Source organism: Hypanus sabinus, chromosome 11 (assembly GCF_030144855.1).
Source record: "Hypanus sabinus isolate sHypSab1 chromosome 11, sHypSab1.hap1, whole genome shotgun sequence".
NCBI classification, from domain to species: Eukaryota; Metazoa; Chordata; class Chondrichthyes; order Myliobatiformes; family Dasyatidae; genus Hypanus; species Hypanus sabinus.
This window is the reverse complement of record NC_082716.1, coordinates 43959499-43983121: the sequence shown is the minus strand read 5'-3', so window position 1 is coordinate 43983121 and position 23623 is coordinate 43959499. Positions and strand designations below refer to the sequence as shown.

At 41.3% G+C, this 23623-nt stretch overlaps 1 protein-coding gene across 1 annotated transcript in view; it reads right to left on the bottom strand.

Annotated features, from left to right (window-relative positions):
* The window catches only part of LOC132401564 (ras-related protein Rab-3C-like), a 113738-nt gene that overhangs the window by 15456 nt on the left and 74659 nt on the right, over window positions 1–23623 (bottom strand). Inside the window, exon 3 of the mRNA XM_059983581.1 lies at window positions 5952–6070. Within this exon, the coding sequence (XP_059839564.1) occupies window positions 5952–6070 (119 nt within the window). The remainder of the gene's footprint in view (window positions 1–5951; window positions 6071–23623) is intronic.

Genomic DNA, 23623 nt, shown 5'->3' with positions numbered 1-23623 from the left:
ATCGTATGATTTCAGTCTCTGAGACTGACATGCAAGCAAACTGCAGGAGGGTGAACTCACAAAAAGCATTTGGCCCTGATGGGGTACCTGGCCAAGTGTGGAAGTCCAGTGCTGATCACTAGCTGAGATGTTCACTAAGATCTCTAACCTCTTGCTTCAGTACTCTGAGGAAGCCATTTGCTTCTAACAGGCTTCAATTATACTAGAGCCAAGAAGAGCATGGTGACTTGTCTCCATGACTATCACCCAGTAGCACTTAGATGCACTGTGATGAAGTGTTTTGATAGGTTGGTGATGAAACCTATGAACTCCTGCCTGAGAAGCGACTTAGATCCACTCCAATTTACCTACCAGAGCAACAGGTCCATAGCAGATGCTATTACATTGGCTCATCATTCAACCCTGAAACATCAGAGGATCTGAGGTTGTGAGGGTCAGAACCTTAAATTCCTTGGTGGTATTATTTCGGAGGACTTGTCCAGGGCCCAGTAGGTAGTACAACTACAAAGAAGGCATGGCAGCACCTCTACTTCCTTACGAGTTTGTGGAGATTTGGCATGACATCTAAAACTTTAACAAACTTTTATAGACGTGCAGTGGAGAGTATTTTGACTGGTTGTTTCACAGTTTAGTACAGAAAATCCTACAGGAAGCAGTGGATAAGGCCCGGTCCATAACGGATAAAGCTCTCACCACCACTGAGCACGTCTACATGCAACTCTATCCAAGCAGCATCCATCATCAGGAACCCTCACCACCAAGAACATGCTCTCTTCTCACTGCTGCCTTCAAGAAGGTACAGGAACCTCAGGACTCACACCACCAGTTTCAGGAACAGTTACTCAACTTCACTTCAACCATCAGGTTCTTGAACCAAAGGGGATAACTTTACTCAACTTCACTTGCCTCATCATGGAAAGATTCCCATGACCAATGGAATCATGAGAACATCTGCAGATGCTGGAAATTCAAGCAACACTCACAAAATGCTGGTGGAACGCAGCAGGCCAGGCAGCATCTATGGGAAGAAGTACAGTCGACGTTTTGGGTCGAGACCCTTCATCAGGACTAACTGAAAGAAGAGGTAGTAAGAGATTTGAAAGTGGGAGGGGGAGATCCAAAATGATAGGAGAAGACAGGAGGGGGAGGGATGAAGCTAAGAGCTGGAAAGTTGATTGGCAAAAGGGATACATTGCTGGAGAAGGAAGAGGATCATGGGATGGGAGGCCCAGGGAGAAAGAAAGGGGGAGAGGAGCACCACAGGGAGATGGAGAGCAGGCCAAAAGAAAGAAAGTAATAATAATAAATAAATAAGCAATAAATATCAAGAACATAAGATGAAGAATCCTTGAAAGTAAGTCCATTGGTTATGGCAACACACACAAAATGCTGGGTCGGGAGGCCTAGGGAGAAAGAAAGGAGGAGGGGAGCACCAGAGGGAAATGGAGAGCAGGCAAGGAGTGATTGTGAGAGGGACAGAGAGAGAAAAAAAGGGAGGGGAGGAGAATAATAAATAAATAATGGATGGGGTAAGAAGGGGAGGAGGGGCATTAATGTAAGTTAATTTGGGTAGCCTCCAAACTGATGGCATGAACATTGATTTCTCTAACTTCTGTTAATGCCCCTCCTCCCCTTCTTCCCCCATCCCTTATTTATCCCCCCCCCCCTTTTTTCTCTCTCTGTCCCTCTCACAATCACTCCTTGCCTGCTCTCCATCTTCCTCTGGTGCTCCCCTCCTCCTTTCTTTCTCCCTAGGCCTCCCGTCCCAGCATTTTGTGTGTGTTGCCATAACCAATGGACTTACTTTCAAGGATTCTTCATCTTATGTTCTTGATATTTATTGCTTATTTATTTATTATTATTACTTTCTTTCTTTTAGTATTTGCAATTGGTTGTCTTCCGCACTCTGGTTGAACACCCAAGTTGGAGAATCTTTCATTTCTGTTATGATTATTAATTTATAGATGGCCAAAGTTGGAAGCTTAACATATCGAAAGGACAGGCAGGAAGGCATAAGCCGTGGTGTGGCTCTGTTGGTAAGAGATGGAATTACATCTTTAGAAAGAGCTGTTGAACCTTTGCAGATAGAGTTAAGAAACTGCAAGGGTAAAAAGATATTATGGGAATCATATATAGGCCTCCAAATAGTAGCCAGGATGTGGGGTTGAGATCGCAAAGGGAGCTGGAAAAGGCATGTAATAAGGGTAATGACACAATGTAATGGGGGGACTTCAATATGCAAGGTGATTGGGAAAATCAGGTGATCGCAAGAGAGGGAATTCGGTGAATGCCTACGAGATGCTTATGCTTTTAGAGCAGCTTGTGCTGAGCATACTCAGGGAAAGGCTGTCTTAGATTGGGTGTTGTATAATAACCCAGATCTTATTAGGAAGCTTAACTTAAAGGGACCGTTAGGAGGCAGAGGTCATAATACAATTGAATTCATACTGCCTAAGTCACGTGTATCAGTATCGCAATGGAATAACGGAAATTACAGAGGCATGAGAGAGGAGCTTGCCTGGTAGATTGGAGGAGGATACTGACAGGGATGACAGCAGATGGCTGAAGTTTCTGGGAGTAGTTAACAAGGTGCAGGATAGATATGTCCCACAGAAGAAGTAGTTCTCAAGTGGCAAGGGCAGGCAACCGTGGCTGACAAGGGAAGTTAAGGACTGCATAAAAGCCAATGAAAGGGCATATGAAGTATCAAAAGTGAGTGGGAAGTTGGATGGTTGTGAAGCTTTTAAAATCCAACAAAAGGGAACTAAAAATGCTACAAGGGAAAAGATTAAATATGAGGGCAAACTAGCCAATAAAACAGGATACTAAAAGGGAGGTGAGGGTTGATATTGGACCACTGGAAAATTAGGCTAGTAAGGTAGTAATAGGGGACAAAGAAACAGCAGATGAACTGTCAGTGACTAATGGGTCACTCAGGGGTCAGGATTGGGACTACTGATTTTCACCTCGTTTGTCAATGATTTGGATAATGGAATTGGAATTGGCAACTTTCTGGCAAAGTTTCCAGATGATACAAAGTTAGGTGGAGGGGTAGGTAGTGCTGAGGAAACAATGTGATTACAGAAAGACGGAGATAAATTGGGAGAATGGTCAAAAACCTGGCAGATGGAATACAGTATTGGGAAATGTATGGCAATGCATTTTGGTAAAAGGCACAACTGTGCTGACAATTACCAACAAGTGGAGAAGATTCAAATATTTGAGGTGCAGAGGGACTTAGGAATGCTTGTGCAAGACTCCCAGAAGGTGGTCTGAGGTAAAGAAGGCATGTGCAATGTTGGCATTTATTTCAAGGGGAATAGAATATAAAAGCAAGGTGATAATGCTGAGGCTTTATAAGGCAGTAGACAGGCCGCACTTGGAGTATCATCAACAGTTTTGGGCCCCGTATCTCAGAAAGGATGTGTTGTCTTTGGAAAGAGTCCAGAGGAGTTTCATGAGGATAATTCCAGGAATGAAGGGGTTGACATATGAAGAGTGCTTGGCAGCTTTGGGCTTGTACTCACTGGAATTTATTAGAATGAGGGGGGATCTCATTGAAACCCACCAAATATTGAAAGGACTACATAAGGTGGATATGGAGAGGATGTTTCCTATGGTGGGGTACCAAGAACCAGAAGACACAGACTCAAAATTGAGGGACAACTTTCTAGAACAGAGGTAAGGAGGAATATTTTTAGCCAGAGAGTAGTGAATTTGTGGAATGCTCTGCCACAAACTGTGGTGGAGGCCAAGTCCGTAGGTATATTTAAAGTGGAAGTTGATAGTTTCCTGATTGGTCAGGGCATCAAAGGTTATGGCGAGAAGGAAGGTGTATGGGGTTGAGTGGGACCTGGGATCAGCTATGATGGAATGGCGATAGGCTAAAAGTCCTATTTCTGCTCCTATGCCTTATGGTCTTCTGGCTTTATGGATTTATTGAGCTTGCCCACAAGAAAATGAATCTCAGGATTCTATATGATGACATATATGTACCTTGATAATAAATTTACTTTGAACTTACAAACCATTTCCTAAAAATTTTAATTATTTCATAGTGTGATCATGTTTGAAGATAAATGTTTCGTGTGATTTATCACAGGCCCTCGACTGTCCTAAATTATACCATTACATTTAAGTCAATTATAAGACAAGCACACTCAAAATTGCAAATGCCATTAATTTTGCTTTGTATATATATATATATATGACTTCTAAATGCAGACTGTTTACAAAAGAAATAATAATTAACATCTCCACATCAGAACCACAGCAGCCACAGTCCAAAGGGCCAACTATGTGGTTCTGAGCTGGCAGCACCTTTGAGTTGTTCGATAAGACAGAAGAGTCGAAATCCAGAGTGGCCTCAGGAACTCAGAGAGCATGCACTCAGCGAGTGAGAGATCCAGCTACCAAGAAGTTCCTCAAGCTGTTGACTCAGCCTCAGAACCCACACCATCAGGTTCAGGAAAAGTTATCACCCTTCAATCATCAGGCCCTTGAACCAGAGGGGATAACTTCACTTGCCCAATCACTGAACTGTTCCCAGAGCCTATGGACTCACTTTCAATGACCCTTCATCTTATATTCTTGATATGTATTAGGTATTAAATTATTAAAATTTATTTTTTTTCTTTTGTATTTTCACAGTTTATTGTCTTTTGCACATTGGTTGTTTGTCCATCCCATTGGGTGTGATCTTTCACAGATGCCATTGTGTTCCTTGATTTACTGGGAATGCCAGCAAGAAACTGAATCTTGCACATGGTGACATATATGTACTTCAATAACAAACTTACTTTGAACTTTGCAAAAGAAGTAATAGTTACAAATTCCCCAACAAAATTAGTCTGATCATTATGTAATTATAAAGGACAGTGAAGCTAACGGAGCTGCTGCCTCACAGCTTTGGCAATCTGGGTTCACTCTTGACCATCGACACTGTCTGTATGGAGTTTGCAAGATATTCTTGTGACTGCTGAGGTTTCACTTGTGTGCTGCAGCTTACTTCAACATCCCAAAATGTGGGCCGTTAATTGACCATTGTAAGCTGGAGGCAGCTGAGAGAAATGTGGGGAAAATGACATTGGATTCGTTTAGGACAGGGATTCTCAACCTTTTTAATCCCATTAAGCAAGGTGTCTGTGGACCCCAGGTTAGGAACCCCTGTTTAGGATAGTGATTTGATGTACTGAAAGGCCTTGATAGACTGAATGTGGAGAGGGTGTTTCCTATGGTGGAAGAGTCTAAGAGCAGAGGACACAGCCTCAATTAGGGGGACGTCCTTTTAGAGTGGAGATGAGGTGGAATTTCTTTAGCTGGAGAGTGGTGAATCTGTGGAGTTCTTTGCTGTGGATTCTAAGTCTTTAAGGCAGAGGTTGATAGCTTTTTGATTAGTCAGGGCATGAAGGGATAAAGAAAGAAGGTAGAAGATTGGGGCTGTGAGGAAAATTCGATCAGCCATGATGAAATGGGGGAGCAGACTCAATGGGCCAAATGGCCTAATTCTGCTCCTATATCTTATGGTCTTATAACTATGAAAGTAGCAATTCCATTCAAATCTGCTTGCATTCAGATGGAGAAGAACTTATTGATGTCCTGAATAATTTTCCCTTTTCATCTCATATGTGTTAAAACTAACTGCATTTCAACTACTCTCATCCCAATTTGCATAAACTAATTTGAGAGAAATCTTCCTAGCTTGTCTGTCAGAATTGGACAGTATTTTCATCACTTCATTTACCATTTGAGAAGGAAGTGAGCTGCCTCTTCTGGTAGCAAATTCAAGAACAACATTTATATTGGTCTTCAACTAAATCATCAACTATATTAATTAGCACTTTTTATCTTCAGGAATGATTAATTAAAATAAGTTGAATGGACGGATGAAGGGACTCATTTTTAAAATGTGGACACTGATAAAATAATAAGCGAATAAAAATGCAGCTCACCAGTCCTGTACTGCATTAAAGGATTCTTCATTAGCAATGTCATACATAAGTACGAAGCCCATGGCTCCTCTGTAGTAAGCAGTAGTAATGGTTCTATATCGCTCTTGACCAGCTGTATCCTGTAAAAGAAAACTCTGGTTTACTCGTGAAGACGAGGCAAAGAGAAAATAAACTTTGAGTTGCTCATAAGCAATTATTGATGAAACAAGTGCATCCATAAAGGTTAATTCTTGCATTCATTTGGAAATGGTAAGTGTAGCATGGAGGAAATGAAATTAAGTCAGCTCTGAGTGAAAGCAACCATAAGAAGTCTGAGTTTAATATTATTGGGAATAGCACGGTAACATCGCGGTTAGCGTAATACTATTACGTCAACAACCTAGATTCTATTCTGCCACAGAGATTGTACGTTTTCCCCCAATCACGTTGGTTTCTTCCTGGTGTTCCAGTTTCCTCCCACATTCCAAAGACGTACAGCTTAGTAGGTTAATTCGTCACATGGGTGTAATTAAGCACTGTGGGCTTGCTGGGCTAGAAGGAATTGTTACCATGTTGTGATTTATTTAGGATCAGCATTATCATCAGTCAAAATCCATTAAATATTTTAAAACCTCCACTTTACACAAGGAAAATATATAATAGATAGAGAGGGAAAACTGTTACTATTTCACGTGATACTTAAAATCATGAACCTAAGTGGTAAGATAAAACTGTTCCACTGATATGTAGAAGTACAAATGCAAAAAAAAGTATCTCAGGGTTGTCTGTGGTGACATGTACGTACTCTGATAATAAATTTTACTTTGAACTTTGAAGCTTCCAAGGAAGAAACCTAGAAACTTTAGAATAATGTTACAGAAGTGAGCAGAGAAAATAAATGAATGGCAATGGAAAGGTGTTGCTCATGGTTGGGGCAAAATGAATGAAAATGAAAACCAACTCTTGGGCTCCACATTTTGAGATACAGCGAAACATTCCGGCCCTTCAAGCTGTGCCATCCAACAACCCACTGATTTAACCTGAGCCTAATCACGGGACAATGTACAATGACCAATTAATCCATTAACCAGTACATCTTTGGACTGTGGGAGGAAACTGGAGAACCCAGAGGAAACCCATGAGTGAGCAAGAAGGAAATACAAACTTGCTTATAGTGGGTGCTGGAACTGAAGTGCTTACTTATTCAATAACTAATTCCTTAAATATTTATTGAAGAAAAATAGCACCAACTTGTCCACAAACAATTTAAAATCCTGGATAATTTTAGACTTTTATATTAGCGTCAGTAAATTTGTGGATGAAGTCACTAATTTCATGGATGGCAGAGATTTGCAGAGTTATTGATGGTGTGGAAGGTAGATTCAGCCTCCAGAAAGATAACGATGCTTTGGTGAAATGGGCAGTAAAATGGGAGATGAAGTTTAATCCAGATAAATTTGAGGTGATGAATTGTGGGAGCATTATGAAGGTAGGACATACTCTTCAATGAGAGTATTGCAGAGCACAAGTCTTTAGATCTTGAAAGTGATAGCACAGGTAGACAACGTAACTAAGAGGGCATATGGGACACTGTACTTCATTAACTGGGCACAGAATATGGGAGATTATGTACCAACTTTACAAAACCTTGGTCGGGCTTCATCTGCAATACTATGTGTAGTTTTGGTCACCATACTACAGGAAGGGAGAGGATGCAGAGGAGCTTCATCCAGGAGTTTGCTTGGGATAGAGCAGTTCAGTTATGAAGAAAAACTCTGTTCTCCCTAGATCAGGAGGAGGACATGATTGAGGTACATAAAATAATATGGGGTATTTATAAGGCAGACAGCAGGAAACTGTTCCAATATGAGTGTTAGATAAAACTATAACACACACACACACCTGTAATACATATGTAGGTTTAAAGTAATGAGAAAGAAATTCAGAGGAGATATTAATGGTAGCAAGTGCCCAGAATGCACTGCCCAAGAAAGTGATTAAAGCTGGATCACTCAAAGCATTTAAGACAGGTTGAGGTGAATACTTAAACTGCTGTGGACTAACTGCTACTTGATAGGATCAATATAGAAGGATCCTTATTTGTGAACGTGGACAATTCGGACAAAATGACTTGGCTCTATTCTTTCCAATTCTATGAACGTAAACAAAGCCTAGAAAATTAACAGACAAATTGAGAAAGGCTCCAAAAGTATGAAAAGTTGATTGGAAAGAAAGTTGTCAGTGTTGACATTTACCAAGAGAGACATTGAAAACGGAGTTCTAATTAGTTTTAAAACCTGCTAATGGAACTGATAAATTTAACTTGGACAATTCTCGACATTTTTATCCTACCACAATAAATGACAAAATAATGGAATTGATCATCACAAGGATTAACAAGCACTTTTTATGTGAAAATAATCTGTCAGATATCATTCTACATTTCTACAGAAGTTTACAATCAGATTGAGACCATCTGACTCTCTGAATCAGTGTCACTTCTCTTAACGAGATGCTTCATTTCCCTTCCTCCTTTTGATATTAGTGATGAAGCATTTAACTAATTTCATTTTTCAATTTTTATAGAATGTGCACCCATTAACATTTCCAGAGGGACATTGTGCTTATATTCATATGTCCAGAGTTCCCCTGAGGTACAAACTCATTGACCAGAGAATTTTTTTCCTGATTTGTCTGTTATAATTTAGAACAAACTAATTTTACTAATAAACCAGTCACATTTTCTCCAGTTTTCTCCAAAAACAAAAATCTTATCTTCTGTCTCATGTATTCCACATTCTCCCTATTTCCTGGCCATAAAATTTTATTGAGTGTTCATAAGCTGATACTTGACACAATGATCAAAAGCAGGATTCAACAAGTACGCTATTGTCTTTCTTTCTCTTTCTAAATAAAAAGGCAGACTTGATCCAGTTTGAAACTAAAACATTCAGACAGTTACTCTTGACATTTAATTCCAATCAGTCCAGGATTTAAATCTCAGATGAACCCTTCATTTCCAAAAGTGACGTATGGAAAGAAAACAGTAAACAGTAGTGAAGCTCATGGACTGTCACTCCACAGCTCCAGCGATCTGGCTTCAATCCTCTCGCACTCTCTGTGTCAAGTTTGTATGTTCTCCCTGTTGACCACATGGTTTTTTCCCTCATGCTCTAGTTTCCTCTCACCTCTCAACAATATCCAGGTTGGTATGTTAAATGGCTGTCGTAAAGTCACTAGCATGTTGGTGATTGGAATATGGGGTGAGTTTTTAAGAATATAGCTTGATTAAAATATGACTAGTGCAGGTGAATGCAGAGAGTTAAAAGTGGGCTGATATTTTGCAGCATGTCTGTATCAGGAAGGGGAAATGCTGGAAATATTGGAGCACATTAGGGTGGACAATTCCACAGGATCAGATGGGTTCTATCTCAGGGTGCTAAGGAAGTGAGGGAGGAGATTGCTGGGTTTCTGATGGAGAATTTGCATACTTGTAGGCCTGTGCTCTGCAAAATTTAGAACAATGAGAGATGAATTCAATGATACTTACAAAATTCTTACAGATTGTGAGGTTCAGAGTTTACCTTATTCTACTAGGGAACTGCAGGAGCCATGCGTCTGTTTTGTAATCTGTGGTGCATGTTTATTATGGTAATTAGTCACATGAGTGGGGGCCTGGTAAAAGTAAAGGGCTTATTACATATTCATACTTTGTTCTCAGTAGTTTCATATTTTTTGTTGACTGCTTAATTTCACTTAAGTCCACTTAATGTTGCTAGTTTTAATTTCATAAACTTCATAGCTTCAAGCTTGTATGTTTTGCTAGTTGCTAATACAGGATCAAATGCATTATTTTGACATTTTTGAACATTATTATTGGAGAAAGCAGAGGGCATGTCATACAATCTAAGGATGTGTTGGCAAAATTAGAATCACCACAGCCAGGAGCACCATGTGACATGTAATGGCCTTTTGTTGATTCTTGCTGTGTGTTTGAGATTGGAACACAGTTTGGAATGGTCATGGCTGACCATGAGCTCTATAGTCTGGTGTTTGTCTAAGAGTCCAATGCCTGGTTCTGTTGAAGTGCTGAAATATTTGACCCTACATCTGAATAGAATGTCTTTGTGTGATTTGCACACTTGGAAGGCAACATGAGTCAAGCTGGAAGGAGTGATCTTGAAGACAGGACTAAAACTGGAAGCATAAATTGGGAACAGATGTTCTCAGGGAAATGTATGGCAGAAATGTGGCAAATGTTCAGGGGATATTTGCATGGAGTTCTGCATAGGTACGTCCCAATGAGACAGGGAAAGGATGGTAGGGTTCAGGAATCGTGATGTACAAAAGCTGTTGTAAATCTAGTCAAGAAGAAAAGAAGAGTTTCTGGAAGGTTCAAAAAACTAGGTAATGATAGAGATCTAGAAGAATATAAGGCTAGCAGAAAGAAGCTTATTAATGAAATTAGGAGAGCCAGAAGGGGCCATGAAAAGGCCTTGGCAGACAGGATTAAGGAAAACCCCACGGCATTCTACAAGTATGTGAAGAGCAAGAGGATAAGGTGTGAGAGAATAGGACCAATCAAGTGTGACAGTGGAAAAGTGTGCATGGAATCAGAGGAGATAGCAGAGGTACTTAATGAATACTTTGCTTCAGTATTCACTACGAAAGAGGATCTTGGCGGTTGTAGGGATGACTTAGTGGACTGAAAAGCTTGAGCATGTAGATATTAAGAAAGAGCATGTGTTGGAGACTTTGGAAGACATCAAGTTGGATAAGTCACCGGGACTGGAGGGGATGTACCAAAGGCTACTGTTGGAAGCAAAGGAGGAAATTGCTGAGCCTCTGGCGATGATCTTTGCATCATTAATGGGGACGGGAGAGGTTCCGGAGGATTGGAGGGTTGCGGATGTTGTTCCATTATTCAAGAAAGGGAGTAGAGATAGGCCAGGAAATTATAGATCAGTGAGTCTTTCTTCAGTGGTTGGTAATTTGATGGAGAAGATCCTGAGAGGCAGTATTTATGAACATTTGGAAAGGCATACGTAATATGATTAGGAATAGTCGGCATGGCTTTGTGAAAGGCAGGTCATGCCTTACGAGTCTGATTGAATTTTTTGAGGACGTGACTAAACACATTGATGAAGGTAGAGCAGTGGATGTAGTGTATATGGATTTCAGCAAGGCATTTGATAAGGTATCCCATGAAAGGCTTATCGAGAAAGTGAGGAGGCATGAGATCCAGGGGGACCTTGCTTTGTGGATCCAGAATTGGCTTGCCCACAGAAGTCATAGAGTGATTGTAGATGGGTCATATTCTGCATGGTGACCAGTGGTGTGCCTCAGGGATCTGTTCTGGGACCCCTACTTTTTGTGATTTTTATCAGTGATCTGGATGAGGAAGTGGAGAGATGGGTTAATAAATTTACTGATGACATAAAGGTTGGGGTGTGGATAATGTGGAGGGCTGTCAGAGGTTAATTAAGCAATCTAATTAAGCTGGATTGTGAGGAGAATGCTGAGGCTTCAAGTGGATGAAGAACTGTCAAATGAATGGATGCAGACATGACTATTGGGTATAATACACATGAATCCTATGAAGTTAGCATGCAGTTCAAAAGATAATTAGCAAGGCAATAATTGCTAACATTTAAATCTTAGAGACAGAATTATTAATAATGTTTAACAGTACAGCAATTATTGTCAGATTCTTTTCAGAACAAAAACAAAACAGTGAGTGTTAACAATAAAGTAAACAATGGGAAATTTGTCTATTGCCTCCATTTTTAGAGGAATTTTGTTTTGAAGTGGTTGCTCAACATGTTATTTAACTTCCAGAATGGAAGTAAGAATATGATGAGAAGGTGATCACTTTTTTGTAGCTAATCCTTTGATAACGAGCAAATATTGTAAGTTTCAGTGCTGGTTGAAGGAAATAGATCAGCTTCTATGTGACTGCTTCAAGTTGGTGGAGTGGCCCATATTCAAAGACTCAGCAACCAATCTATATGATGTCACTTCAGTCACAGACTTCATCAGCAAGTGTGTAGGGGACTGTGTACCAACCACAAACCATGGAAACCAAGAGAAGCACGCCCTACTGAAGTCCAGGTGTGAGGAATTCAAACCAGGTAACCCTGAACTATATAGGAAATTTAGGTATGACATTCATAAAGCTATCAGGGATGCCAAGAATCAATACCAGATAACAATAGAGTTCTGGACCAGGCATTAGTTATAGCAAGGTGTGCGTGCTATGAGGGGTACAAAACAAAGGCAGTATTGCTGGCAACAAAGCAGCTCCCCCCTCACCCCCGCAGATGGACTGAAGGTACTCTCTGCATGTTTCAAACAGAAGGTCAATGAAATAGCACTACCCATTCAAACAGCTTCCAGAGCACCTGTACCAAGGGTCACCATCGCGGATGTTATGTCAGACGTCCTGGAAGTGGACTTGCAGAAAGAAACTGGCCAATTTGGAGTCCTTGCCTGTTGGCCAGGGGGAGCGCACGCAGGCATCTTTAACCTTTACTCCTGTCTGAGGTTCCCATCTGCTTTCAGAAGAGCACTATCATCCCAATGCCAAAGAAAAATAGGGTAACGAGCGTTAATGATTACTGTCTAGTGCCTTGCTTCAGAATCAGGATCAGGTTTATTAACACTGACATATGTCATGAAATCTGTTGTTTTGCAGCAGTTGTACAACCTTCTGCAACTTTTACCAACCCTGTGCATTGGTGCCTCCAGACCAGATGATGGTGCAACCAGTTAGCAATAAATAAAAATTACCAGAAGAATATATATAAAATAAATATCATGCAAAAAGAGAGCAAAATAGGCTGTCTGATGGCAGAGGGGCAGAAGCTGTTCCCGAGTGTGCACCTTCATGTTGCTGCACCTCCTCTCTCAGTAATAATCAGAAGAGGGCGTATAGAGGATAGTGAGGATCATTTAGGATGGATGCTGCATCATCTTCCGAAGATGTCCATAGATGAGATGGCTAGTACCCATGATGGAGCTTGTTATGTCTTGTCACTCCAAAAAATTAAACTAATCAAAAGAAAAACATGGGAGTCCAAAATTTGAGTCTAACTTTGTCTTTTTTTAAGTGAGGAGCACATATATCATGTTCATGGTGTATGCAGTTCATGTATTTTTATATATAACCACAATGAGTTATATAAACAACAAAATTGCTTAATCAAACAATGCAGTTACAAGATTACTCAAATATTACTTAAATATTAAATATACGACAGATTACAGCTTTTTCCGATCCTGTGAGTTGACGCCCCCATATGACAGTGTTGCAAGCACTCAGAATGCTCTTCACAGTACTTCAGCAGAAATTTGCTAGAGTCTTTAGTGACATAGCAAATCTCCTCAACCCCTAATGAAATATAACTGCTGGTGTGCCTTCTTCTTGAGAGTCAGGCCATTGTATTCATCAGCTCCAGCCACTCAGACAATTTCAACCCATTGCAATTCCTATTACAAACAACAGTGGACACTCTCTGCCTAGCCCTATACTCATCTCTGGAACATCTGAATAATAAACACATTTATGTCAGATTCCTGGTTATTGACCAAAGCTCCACGTTCAATACTATTGTGCTGTCTTTACGACAGTTATTTAGTTTATAGTATTTTCTAGTTAGAATTAGAAGTGTTTAAAGTATATTCATTGCATGTAAAATATATCGGCATGCGATGATGTCACATCCGGTTTCGCCGCGTCTTGTGGGAAAACACCGGTTTGAAATTAGCGCGAGGGTGGGGGCTTTCCACGAGGCTCACCTGAGCAGAAGCTGTTTTGCAGGCATGAGAAATCACAGTGAGAGCAACGCTGTAAGTTAATAGATAATCGATATATTGAACTAAGATGTTAATGCCGATCCTGTTAGAAGTAACGACAGTCGATAATGTTTATGCTTTCGTTAGTTAAAGAGTCGCGGATAGTTTGCATGGAAGTGTATTTAAAGTAGTCAATGGAGCAGGTAAACTCTCCCTGTATACTGCACCTTAGTGTAATGTAGTTATAGTCACCTTTGCAAGTATTTACAATTGAAATGTGATATTAAGGAAGGAACAAATACTGTATCAATCTTGTATTGTTTTATCAACAGTTTTCACCATATGTTAATGTGAAGAGTGAACAGTAAATGGTTATTCTTACTGCGATCTGGTCTCATTGACTGGTTTATCTTGACGTTGAATTCGGTGTTATTAGTACACGCGAAGGCGAACGTTACAGTGAAAAAGCGGCATTATCAGGTGTTTCAAGTGCTGCAATGTCAGCTCGATCCAGCATCAAGTCGACGCCGCCCAGCGACAAGGGCGGTAGACCGACATCAAGTAAGTCCACCCAGGCAAGAGCCAAGGCAGAAGCCGCCAGGGTGCGACTGCGTTACGCCAGACAAGAAGCAGTTTTGAAAATGGAACAGGCCACCAGAGAAGCCGAAATCCAGAAAGAAAAGGCCGCCAGACAAAGTGAAGCGGCCGCCAGAGAAGCCGAAATCCAGAAGGAAAGGGCCGCCAGAGAAGCCGAAATCCAGAAGGAAAGGGCCGCCAGACAAAGTGAAGCGGCCGCCAGAGAAGCCGAAACCCAGTTGGAAATGGCAAAAATATCGACAGAGTTGCAAGTGCTACAGCTAGAAAGAGAAGAAGAAGCTGCCAAGGCAGAAGCAGAGTACATAGAAAGGACCAGACTGGAACGCACAAGCGACTATGTCCGATCTCAAATACACAGGCAGGCTCGTCCTTCCTCTCCATATGTATTCGATAACTTCCCAAGATACAAGGAAGACAATTTACCCTCGCGACTCCGCGATGAAGTCAAGAATGAAAGAGCTGACATCCAATACTTCTCGACACCAAACTTACAAGATTTGATGCGAAGAGATGCAGAGGTCGAATCCAGGACGGCAAATTCCATAAGAAACATATGCTCTCAGTCATATAGGCACCAACGTACTTCTCCAGCCCGCATGCCGCTTACAGCCGATCCCACGATGCAGTATTTAGCACGACGGGATCTCGTCACTTCAGGACTGTACCAGTTTGACGATAAACCTGAAAATTACCGTGCATGGTACTCGACATTCACCAACGCGATCGACGGAGTCCAGCTTAGTGCAACCCAAGAGTTGGACCTTCTGGCGAAATGGCTGGGAAAAGAATCACGCGAACAGGTGAGACGCATACGTTCAGTGTACATCAACAAACCCAAGCTAGCTTTAAGCAAAGCGTGGGAGAGACTTCGGGAGGGCTATGGGGCCCCCGAAGTTATTGAAGCGGCGCTATATCGACGTCTGGAAAACTTTCCTGAGGTGTCAGCCAAAGATCACATTAAGTTAAGAGAATTCGGAGATTTACTCATGGAGATCCAAGGCGCCAAAGAAGATGGCTACTCAGCTGGTCTAGTATACCTAGATACTCCATCCGGGATTAGACAAGTCGTGGACAAACTTCCATTTGGGCTGCAGGACAGGTGGCTGTCCGTTGCTTTAGATTACAAGGAAGAGCACGATGATCGATTTCCTCCCTTTGAGCTCCTCACTAGGTTTGTGTGCAGGGAGGCGAAGAAGCGAAACGACCCTAGCCTCGCGGGTCCAGGAAGCAGTACGATTTACACCAAGCCAAGTAGATCCTCTTCGAATGTTTTCAACATTGATAAACCTGTGTCAGTGCTCAAGACTGAAGCCCTTACAACTAACAACGACCCTAGCAAGTATTGTCCATTGCATAACAAACCTCACCCCCTCAAAGGATGCAGAATGTTTAGGGAAAAACCCCTTGCAGAGAGGACGGCCCTTCTCAAGGAGAAAAGAATATGTTTTAGATGCTGTTCCTCAACCTTTCACCTCGCCAGAGAGTGTACGATCGCCGTGAAGTGTCCGGAATGTGATAGCACGGATCACGCCGGGGCCATGCATCCTGGCCTGTCACCGCAAACCGACGGCGCTCCTTCACCCCCACAACAGGACGGCGGGGAGGGAGAGGCTCACTCTAGGTCAACAGTTGTCAGCACGAACTGTACAGAAGTTTGCGGTCAAGCTCAGTCAAGCCGTTCTTGTTCCAAGATCTGCCTCACTAAGGTGTACCCTAAAGGAGCCAAAGACAAGGCCATCAAAGCCTATGTGATTCTGGGCGATCAGAGCAATCGCTCACTAGTCAGTCCAGAGTTCTTTAAATTGTTCAACATTGAGAGTGAGCGGTTCCCATACTACCTCAAAACTTGCTCAGGCAACATGGAAACCCAAGGAAGGAAGGCAGAAGGCATCCAGATCGAGTCCCTGGATGGTAAAGTCGTCATCTGTCTCCCTCCGCTCTTAGAGTGCAATGAAATCATGAATAACCGCACTGAGATCCCGACACCAAGTGCGGTGCTACACCAGCCACATCTCCACCACATCGCCAAACACATCCCAGAACTGGATCCGAAAGCGGAAATACTCCTGCTATTAGGAAGAGATGTTATCCAGGTACACAAGGTTAGGCAGCAGGTCAATGGACCACTCGACGCCCCCTTTGCGCAACGCTTGGATCTAGGCTGGGTGGTGATAGGAGGGGTGTGCCCTGAAGACGTACACAAACCGATGGTTAACACACTCAAGACCAATGTGCTAGAGAGTGGCCGCCATTCAATTTTTCAACCCTGCCCGAGTGTCCCGTGCATTAAGGAAGCACAACAAGACGTTAACAAGCGTAAAGTAACTGACGCGACGCTAGGTCAGTCAGTTTTCGTTCAAACCGAGCACGGAAATAAACTTGCACAATCAGCTCAAGATGCCATTTCTTTAAAAACCAAAGACACCAAGGTCTTTGCCTTTCAGAGAACCACGCCAGCGCTCACCAGATAACAAAGAGCAGGCAGTCAAACGGTTCACGTCCTTACGGAAAACTCGGAAAAGGAAACCTGAGATGCAGCAACGCACCCGATTGACCCACGAGGTACTGTGCACCCTAATGGCAGAGGTCACAGCCATTATAAACGCACAACCACTCCTACCTGTATCTTCTGACCCAGAAAACCCCTTCATACTTTCGCCATCAATGCTCCTTACGCAGAAGGCAGGAGCTCCCCCTCCACCAGGAGACTTCTCAGACGAGGATTTGTACACAAAGCAATGGAGACAAGTCCAGGCTCTGGCAAATCAGCTCTGGTCTCGCTGGAGACAAAAATATCTACCTTTGTTGCAACAGAGACAAAAGTGGACAGAACCCCGCAGGAATCTTCAAGTTGGAGACTTAGTCCTGCTCAGGGACAAGCAAATCGCCCGCAACAGCTGGCCAATGGCCAGAATCACTGCTACATTCCCTAGCGGGGATGGACATGTCAGGAAGATTGAATTGAAGACTACCGACCAAGGCGATGTGAAAATTTACCAAAGGCCAGATACAGAAGTTATTCTATTTCTACCTAATGACTGATTAAGAGACTAAGTTTCGTACTCTGTTCATTATGACCTTACGAAGGTCAAGCGGGGAGTGTGCTGTCTTTACGACAGTTATTTAGTTTATAGTATTTTCTAGTTAGAATTAGAAGTGTTTAAAGTATATTCATTGCATGTAAAATATATCAGCATGCGATGACGTCACATCCGGTTTTGCCGCGTCTTGTGGGAAAATACCGGTTTGAAATTAACGCGAGGGTGGGGGCTCATCACGAGGCACACCTGAGCAGAAGTTGTTTTGCAGGCATGAGAAATCACAGTGAGAGCAACGCTGTAAGTTAATAGATAATCGATATATTGAACTAAGATGTTAATCCCGATCCTGTTAAAAGTAACGACGGTCGATAATGTTTATGCTTTCGTTAGTTAAAGAGTTGCGGATAGTTTGCATTGAAGTGTATTTAAAGTAGTCAATGGAGCAGGTAAACTCTGCCTGTATACTGCACCTTAGTGTAATGTAGTTATAGTCACCTTTGCAAGTATTTACAATTGAAATGTGATATTAAGGAAGGAACAAATACTGTATCAATCTTGTATTGTTTTATCAACAGTTTTCACCATATGTTAATGTGAAGAGTGAACAGTAAATGGTTATTCTTACTGCGATCTGGTCTCATTGACTGTGGTTTATCTCGACGTTGAATTCGGTGTTGTTAGTACACGCGAAGGCGAACGTTACAACTATAATACCAAATAAATTCCTTTCCAAACTTCTAGACTCCAGATTCGGCACCTCCCACTGCAGTCAGAACCTTGACTTCCTCAGTGATCAGTAGGGTTAGGCAGTAACACCTCCTCCACAATTATCACTAAAATATTGGTGCCCCGTGAGGCTGTATCCTCAGCCCCTTAATTTATTCCCTATCCATTCACAATTGTGTGGGCAGCTTTGCTCTTATTCCATTTACAAGTCTACAAGTGACATCATCGTAGTGGGCCAGATTTTAAATAACAATAAGATGGAAAAAGGAGACAGGAAGATGATAGTCTGGTGGCATGATATTAAGTCAGCAACCACTCCCTCAATGTCAGCAAAACTAAACAGCTTGTTATTGACTTAAGGAAGTGAGGCAGAATATACACCCTTGTTTGTATCAAAAGAGCTGAGGTGTTAATGGTTGATAGCTTCATGTTCCTAAGTGTGGGAAATGTGGTGGAATGCGCACTCTTGTCTGTATCAATAGTGCTGAGGTGGAAATTGTTGATAGCTTCAAGTTACTAAGTCTAAATATCACCAAGGTTTGTCCCACCATAAAAGAGCTGGTCATTGACTTCAGATAGGTGGGTGGTGCGCATTTTTAAATCAACAGAGGATAGAGAGCTTCAAATTTCTATGAGTGAGCATTTGTCTTGGTCCAACCACGTAGAAGCTGTGGCCAAGAAAGTACACCAGAACCTCTACTGCCTCAGAAGTTTAAGGAAATACCAGAAGACATCCATTCAAGGTGAGCGGACAGAAGTTTAAGGGGGATGTCAGAAGTAGGGTTTTATTTTAAGCAGAGAGTGGTGGGTGCCTGGAATGCACTACCGGGGGTGATGGTAAAGAATGATGCAATAGGGGCATTTAAATGACTCTTAGATAGACACATAGATATAGGAAAAATGTGGGGTTATAGGCTGTATAGGAGGGATGGGTTAGATAGATCATGGAATAGGTCTATATAAGTCTGCGCAATATCATGGGCCAAAGGTTCCATACTGTACAGTTCTATATAAAATATTCTATTAAATTTATCATGTTCCTGATTGCCCTCACCAATTCTCATTGATGCACCACGGAAAGCATCCCGTCTGTAAGCAACACAGCTTGGCATGGCAACTGGTCCACACAAGACTGCAAGAAATTGTAAGGAGTTATGAACGTTGCCCAGTCTATCAGGAAAACCAGCCTACACCACACGACACTGACTCTTTCTGCACTTCCCAATACCCGAGCAAAGCAACCAACATAAACAAGGGCCCTCCCCAACTCCCCCACCTTATCTCTTTATCTTGTCTCTCCCCGTCTTTCAAGCAGAACAAACAAAAGTTTGAGAACATGTACTACCAGATTCAAGGACAGCTTCTATCTCACTATTCTAAGACTCTGGAAAGGACCTCCAAAACAATGAAGTTAAACTCTTAATCTCTCGATCTACCTCATCAAGGCTTTTGCACCTTATTTGCCTACCTGTAATGCATTTTCTCTGTAAAGGTAACACTATGTGCCTCACCTTTAATTTTTACTTTTGTACTACACCTTGACATACTTGTGCAAAGAATGATCTGTCTGGATGGCTCACAGACAAACCTTTTCACTGTATATTGGGACATGTGACAAAACTAACCCTATTGCCAATTTTTCTACAATAGATATTGATAACTAACAGCAGAGTTGTGTCAACCTCCTCTGGTAAGATAACTTCGTAATGTGATCAAGTTTTGAATTTTCTTATCTACTATTCCTCTTGCATCTGTTTCCTGATGATAACATTCTTCTGAACTCACTCTTGCATTGCTCCCCAAGCTGCCCGAGACTGTCACTATGGGAACTGTTGAGAAAAAGCCAAGATCTGCATGTACACAAACAGAGATAAGCACAACCTTTGCCTTTGAAATTAAAACTCATACATTATATTTTAAATAAAAGTCTTGATCAAATAGCAATTGAATATAAAGTATTTTTTTCTCAAATTCATTAAAAAGTGTGTTTATCTTTCAAAGTTCAATGATGAGAAGGAACCCACAGCTAACACTAGCTATTTTTCCTGATTTACGGCTTTCCTTTATTAAAAAAAGCTATCAATAACCATTTTAGATGTAACCCCGAGGTTTTCAGCTTTTAGCTGTGGGTCTCAATGTAACCATTTTTGGAAAATGGTCCTTAAAAATCTAAGCACTGTTCAATCTATATGTAACATTCTGAAATAAAGCATAACCATTCAACAAATCCAGATCCACTCTGAGGCATCATGTTCTGTCTTTATCATTGCATCTCAGTAAAGATCTCAGTGCAAGTATGGATCCACCACATATGTTTTTGATTTAGACCAGGGACAATTAAACCAGTGATAAAAACACCCAAAATCCGGTACATTTGGTGAACAGTATTCAATAACAAATTAAGGCCTCTAAAATAAATACACCTTTCCATCTAACTTACTCTTTCATTAGGTTGTACTGTGTGAACATTATCTTCTGAGATGGTTAACTTTAATTGAGTGGTTTAACCACTATGTTAAACAAAGATTAAAAAGGAATGTATTTGAACATGTTACCACATGACTGGGCACTTCAATGCTCTAAACATTCATAACAAATCTACATTAATAATTAATAAGCCAGAGGATCAGAGGTGGAGAGGGTTAGCAACTTTAAAGTTCTAGGTGTTATTATTTTGGAAAACCTGTCCTGGGCCCAGCACATAATTGCAATTACAAAAAGGGCAAAGCAGCACTTCTATTTCCTGAGGAGCTTGCAAAGATTCAGCATGATATCTACTTTGACGAAGTTCTATAGATGTGAAGTGGAGAATACATTGATTGGCTGTATCACAGCCTGGAATAGAAACACCAATGCCCCTGAATGGAAAATCCTACAAAAACTAATGGATACAGCCCAGTACATCATGCATAAAGCCCTCCCCACCATTATCTACATGAAACGCTGTCGCAGGAAAGCAGCGTCCATCATCAGGGACCCCCACCAGCCAAGTCATGCCCTCTTCTCATTGCTGCCATCATGAAGAAGGTACAAGAGCCTTGGAACTTGCACCACCAGGTTCAGTAAAAGTTACTACCCCTCAACCATCAGGTTCTTGAACCAAATGGGATAACCTCACTCAACTTCACTTGCCCCTTCTTTGAAATGCCCCCACAACCAATGGACTCACTTTCAAGGACTCTTCATCTCATGTTCTCAATATTTATTATCTTTTATCTATTTTGTATTTGCACACTTCGTTGTAATCTGTACACTGGTTGAATGCCCCAGAAGGGTGGTCTTCCATTGATGCTGATATAGTTATTATTCTATAGATTTGTTAACTATGACAAAAAAATGAATCTCAAGTTTATATATAGTGACATATATGTACTTTGATGATAAAATTTACTTTGAACTTTGAATTAAAGAGGGTAACAGGCAAATCTTTCCCTTAAAAGTCAGATTGATAATAGTAATGAATTGTAAAAATTGCAAAGCAATGTTTTTTATAGGAAACAGGGAAAGGGATAGTGTCATCGGATTAAAGAGCAATTTGATAACAGCATTAGAAATTAACAAAGGGAGAAGATTTTCCTCAGTATAAGTGATACACTGTGAGACAGAAGAGCAAATCACTTTAGGAAGCGCTCAGTTTAATTTCTGGAATGATGCAAAAATGGTTATTATCATAGAGTAAAACAGCATAGAAACAGATCATTCAGCCCAACTTATCCACACTGACAAATGATGCCAACCTGAACTACTTCCATTCAGCTTATATCCCTCTAAACCAGGGGTTCCCAACCTTTTTTATGCCATGGACCCCTACCATTAACTGAGGGGTCTGTGGACTGAGGTTGGGAGACTCTGCTCTAAACATTCCCTCTTCAAGTCCCCATCCAAATATCTTTTAAATGTTTTAACTGTTCCTACTTCCGTGGACTTCCTTGTGCAGCTTGTTCCAAAACCCATGACCCTTTATTTGAAAACTTGCCTCTCAAGTTTCCTTCAAATTCTCCTGCTCTCTTACTAAACCTGTAATCTCTAGTTTTAGACTCCCCTATCCTGGGAAAAGACTCTGGCTATCCACTTATTGACGTGTTTCATGATTTTATAAGCATCTGTAAGATCATTCCTCAGCTTCCTTTACTCCAGGATAAACAGTCCCAGCCTATCCAGTCTCTCCTCATAACTCAAACCCTCCAGTCTTCACAACATCTTTGTGAATTTTTTCCAGACCCTCTGTAGCTAAATCACATCCTTCCTACAGCATGACAACCAGAACTGATCAAGAATGATCTTGTAGCGGTGTGCTACACGCAGCGCTAAAATTACGACACGGAGTCGGTAACTGCAGTCGAAGGAAAAACTTTATTCGAAATCCTCAGCCTCACTTTTAAGCCTCTCTCGACCTGCCCCCCGTGGCGCAGAGGCTCCAAAGCTCTCTCACAAACCCCCGTAGGCTATCTAATTGTGAGACGGTTCGGATGTGCCAGGAGATGGGTCGCCACAATCTCACAATTTATACGGCTGCAATATGACATTTCAACTCTTGTACTTACTCATACCCTAGGTCTCTCTGTTCTACAACACTCCCCAGGATCCTGCCATTCACTGCCAATATCTTGCCCAGGATGAACTTCCCAAAATACATCACATCACACTTGCCCAAATTAAATTCCATCTGATACTACGTTTTATTAGAAGCAAAAACATGTTTCAATAACATTCTGATTCAGACGGCACATTATCTTGAAATCAGAGCAAGTAGTCTTAAGAAAGGAAATCAGAAAAAAAATTCCTACTCACAAACACATAATATAATGTATAATTCTTCGAAACCCTGTAGATCACGAATCAAATAAAAATGCGAAGACTTATCTGATATGTGCAATGTAATCATATCATTATAGTAAACTGCAATGGGTCAGACTGCACTGGACCCAGTCTGAGCCTTGTAACTGTGCCCACACTAGCCAATGGTCAACATAACTTCGATGCCTTGTCACTGTGGATCAGTTCATGACATGTTCACTAAGACTTAAGCAGCATAACCTGACGTCCCATCCAGGAAGTAGCCTGATGGCCTTCTGACAAATTATGCTGCTGGAAATTCCTAATGACCAAACATTTAAAACCAATAGAAAAATGCTACTATTCTTAAAATTATAAAATGTTTAACATTAAAAAATATAATTCAGTAAATTACAGTCAATGAATTGAATTGGCATTAATTCTTACATCCTTCACATACATGAGGAGTAAAAATCTTTACGTTTTGTCTCCGTCTAAATGTGTAATGTGCAATTTATAACTTGTAATAAATAACAGTAGTAAATAGTATGTAGAACAGGACAGTCAATATAACATAAAATACAATTGTATCAGCATGAATTAATCAGTCTGATGGTCTGGTGGAAGAAGCTGTTCCAGAGCTTGTTGGTCCTGGCTTTTATGCAACGGTACTGTTTTCCAGATGGTGGCAGCCAGAACAGTTTGAGGTTGGGGAGACTCAGATCCCCAATGATCCTTTGAGCCCTTTTTACACACCTG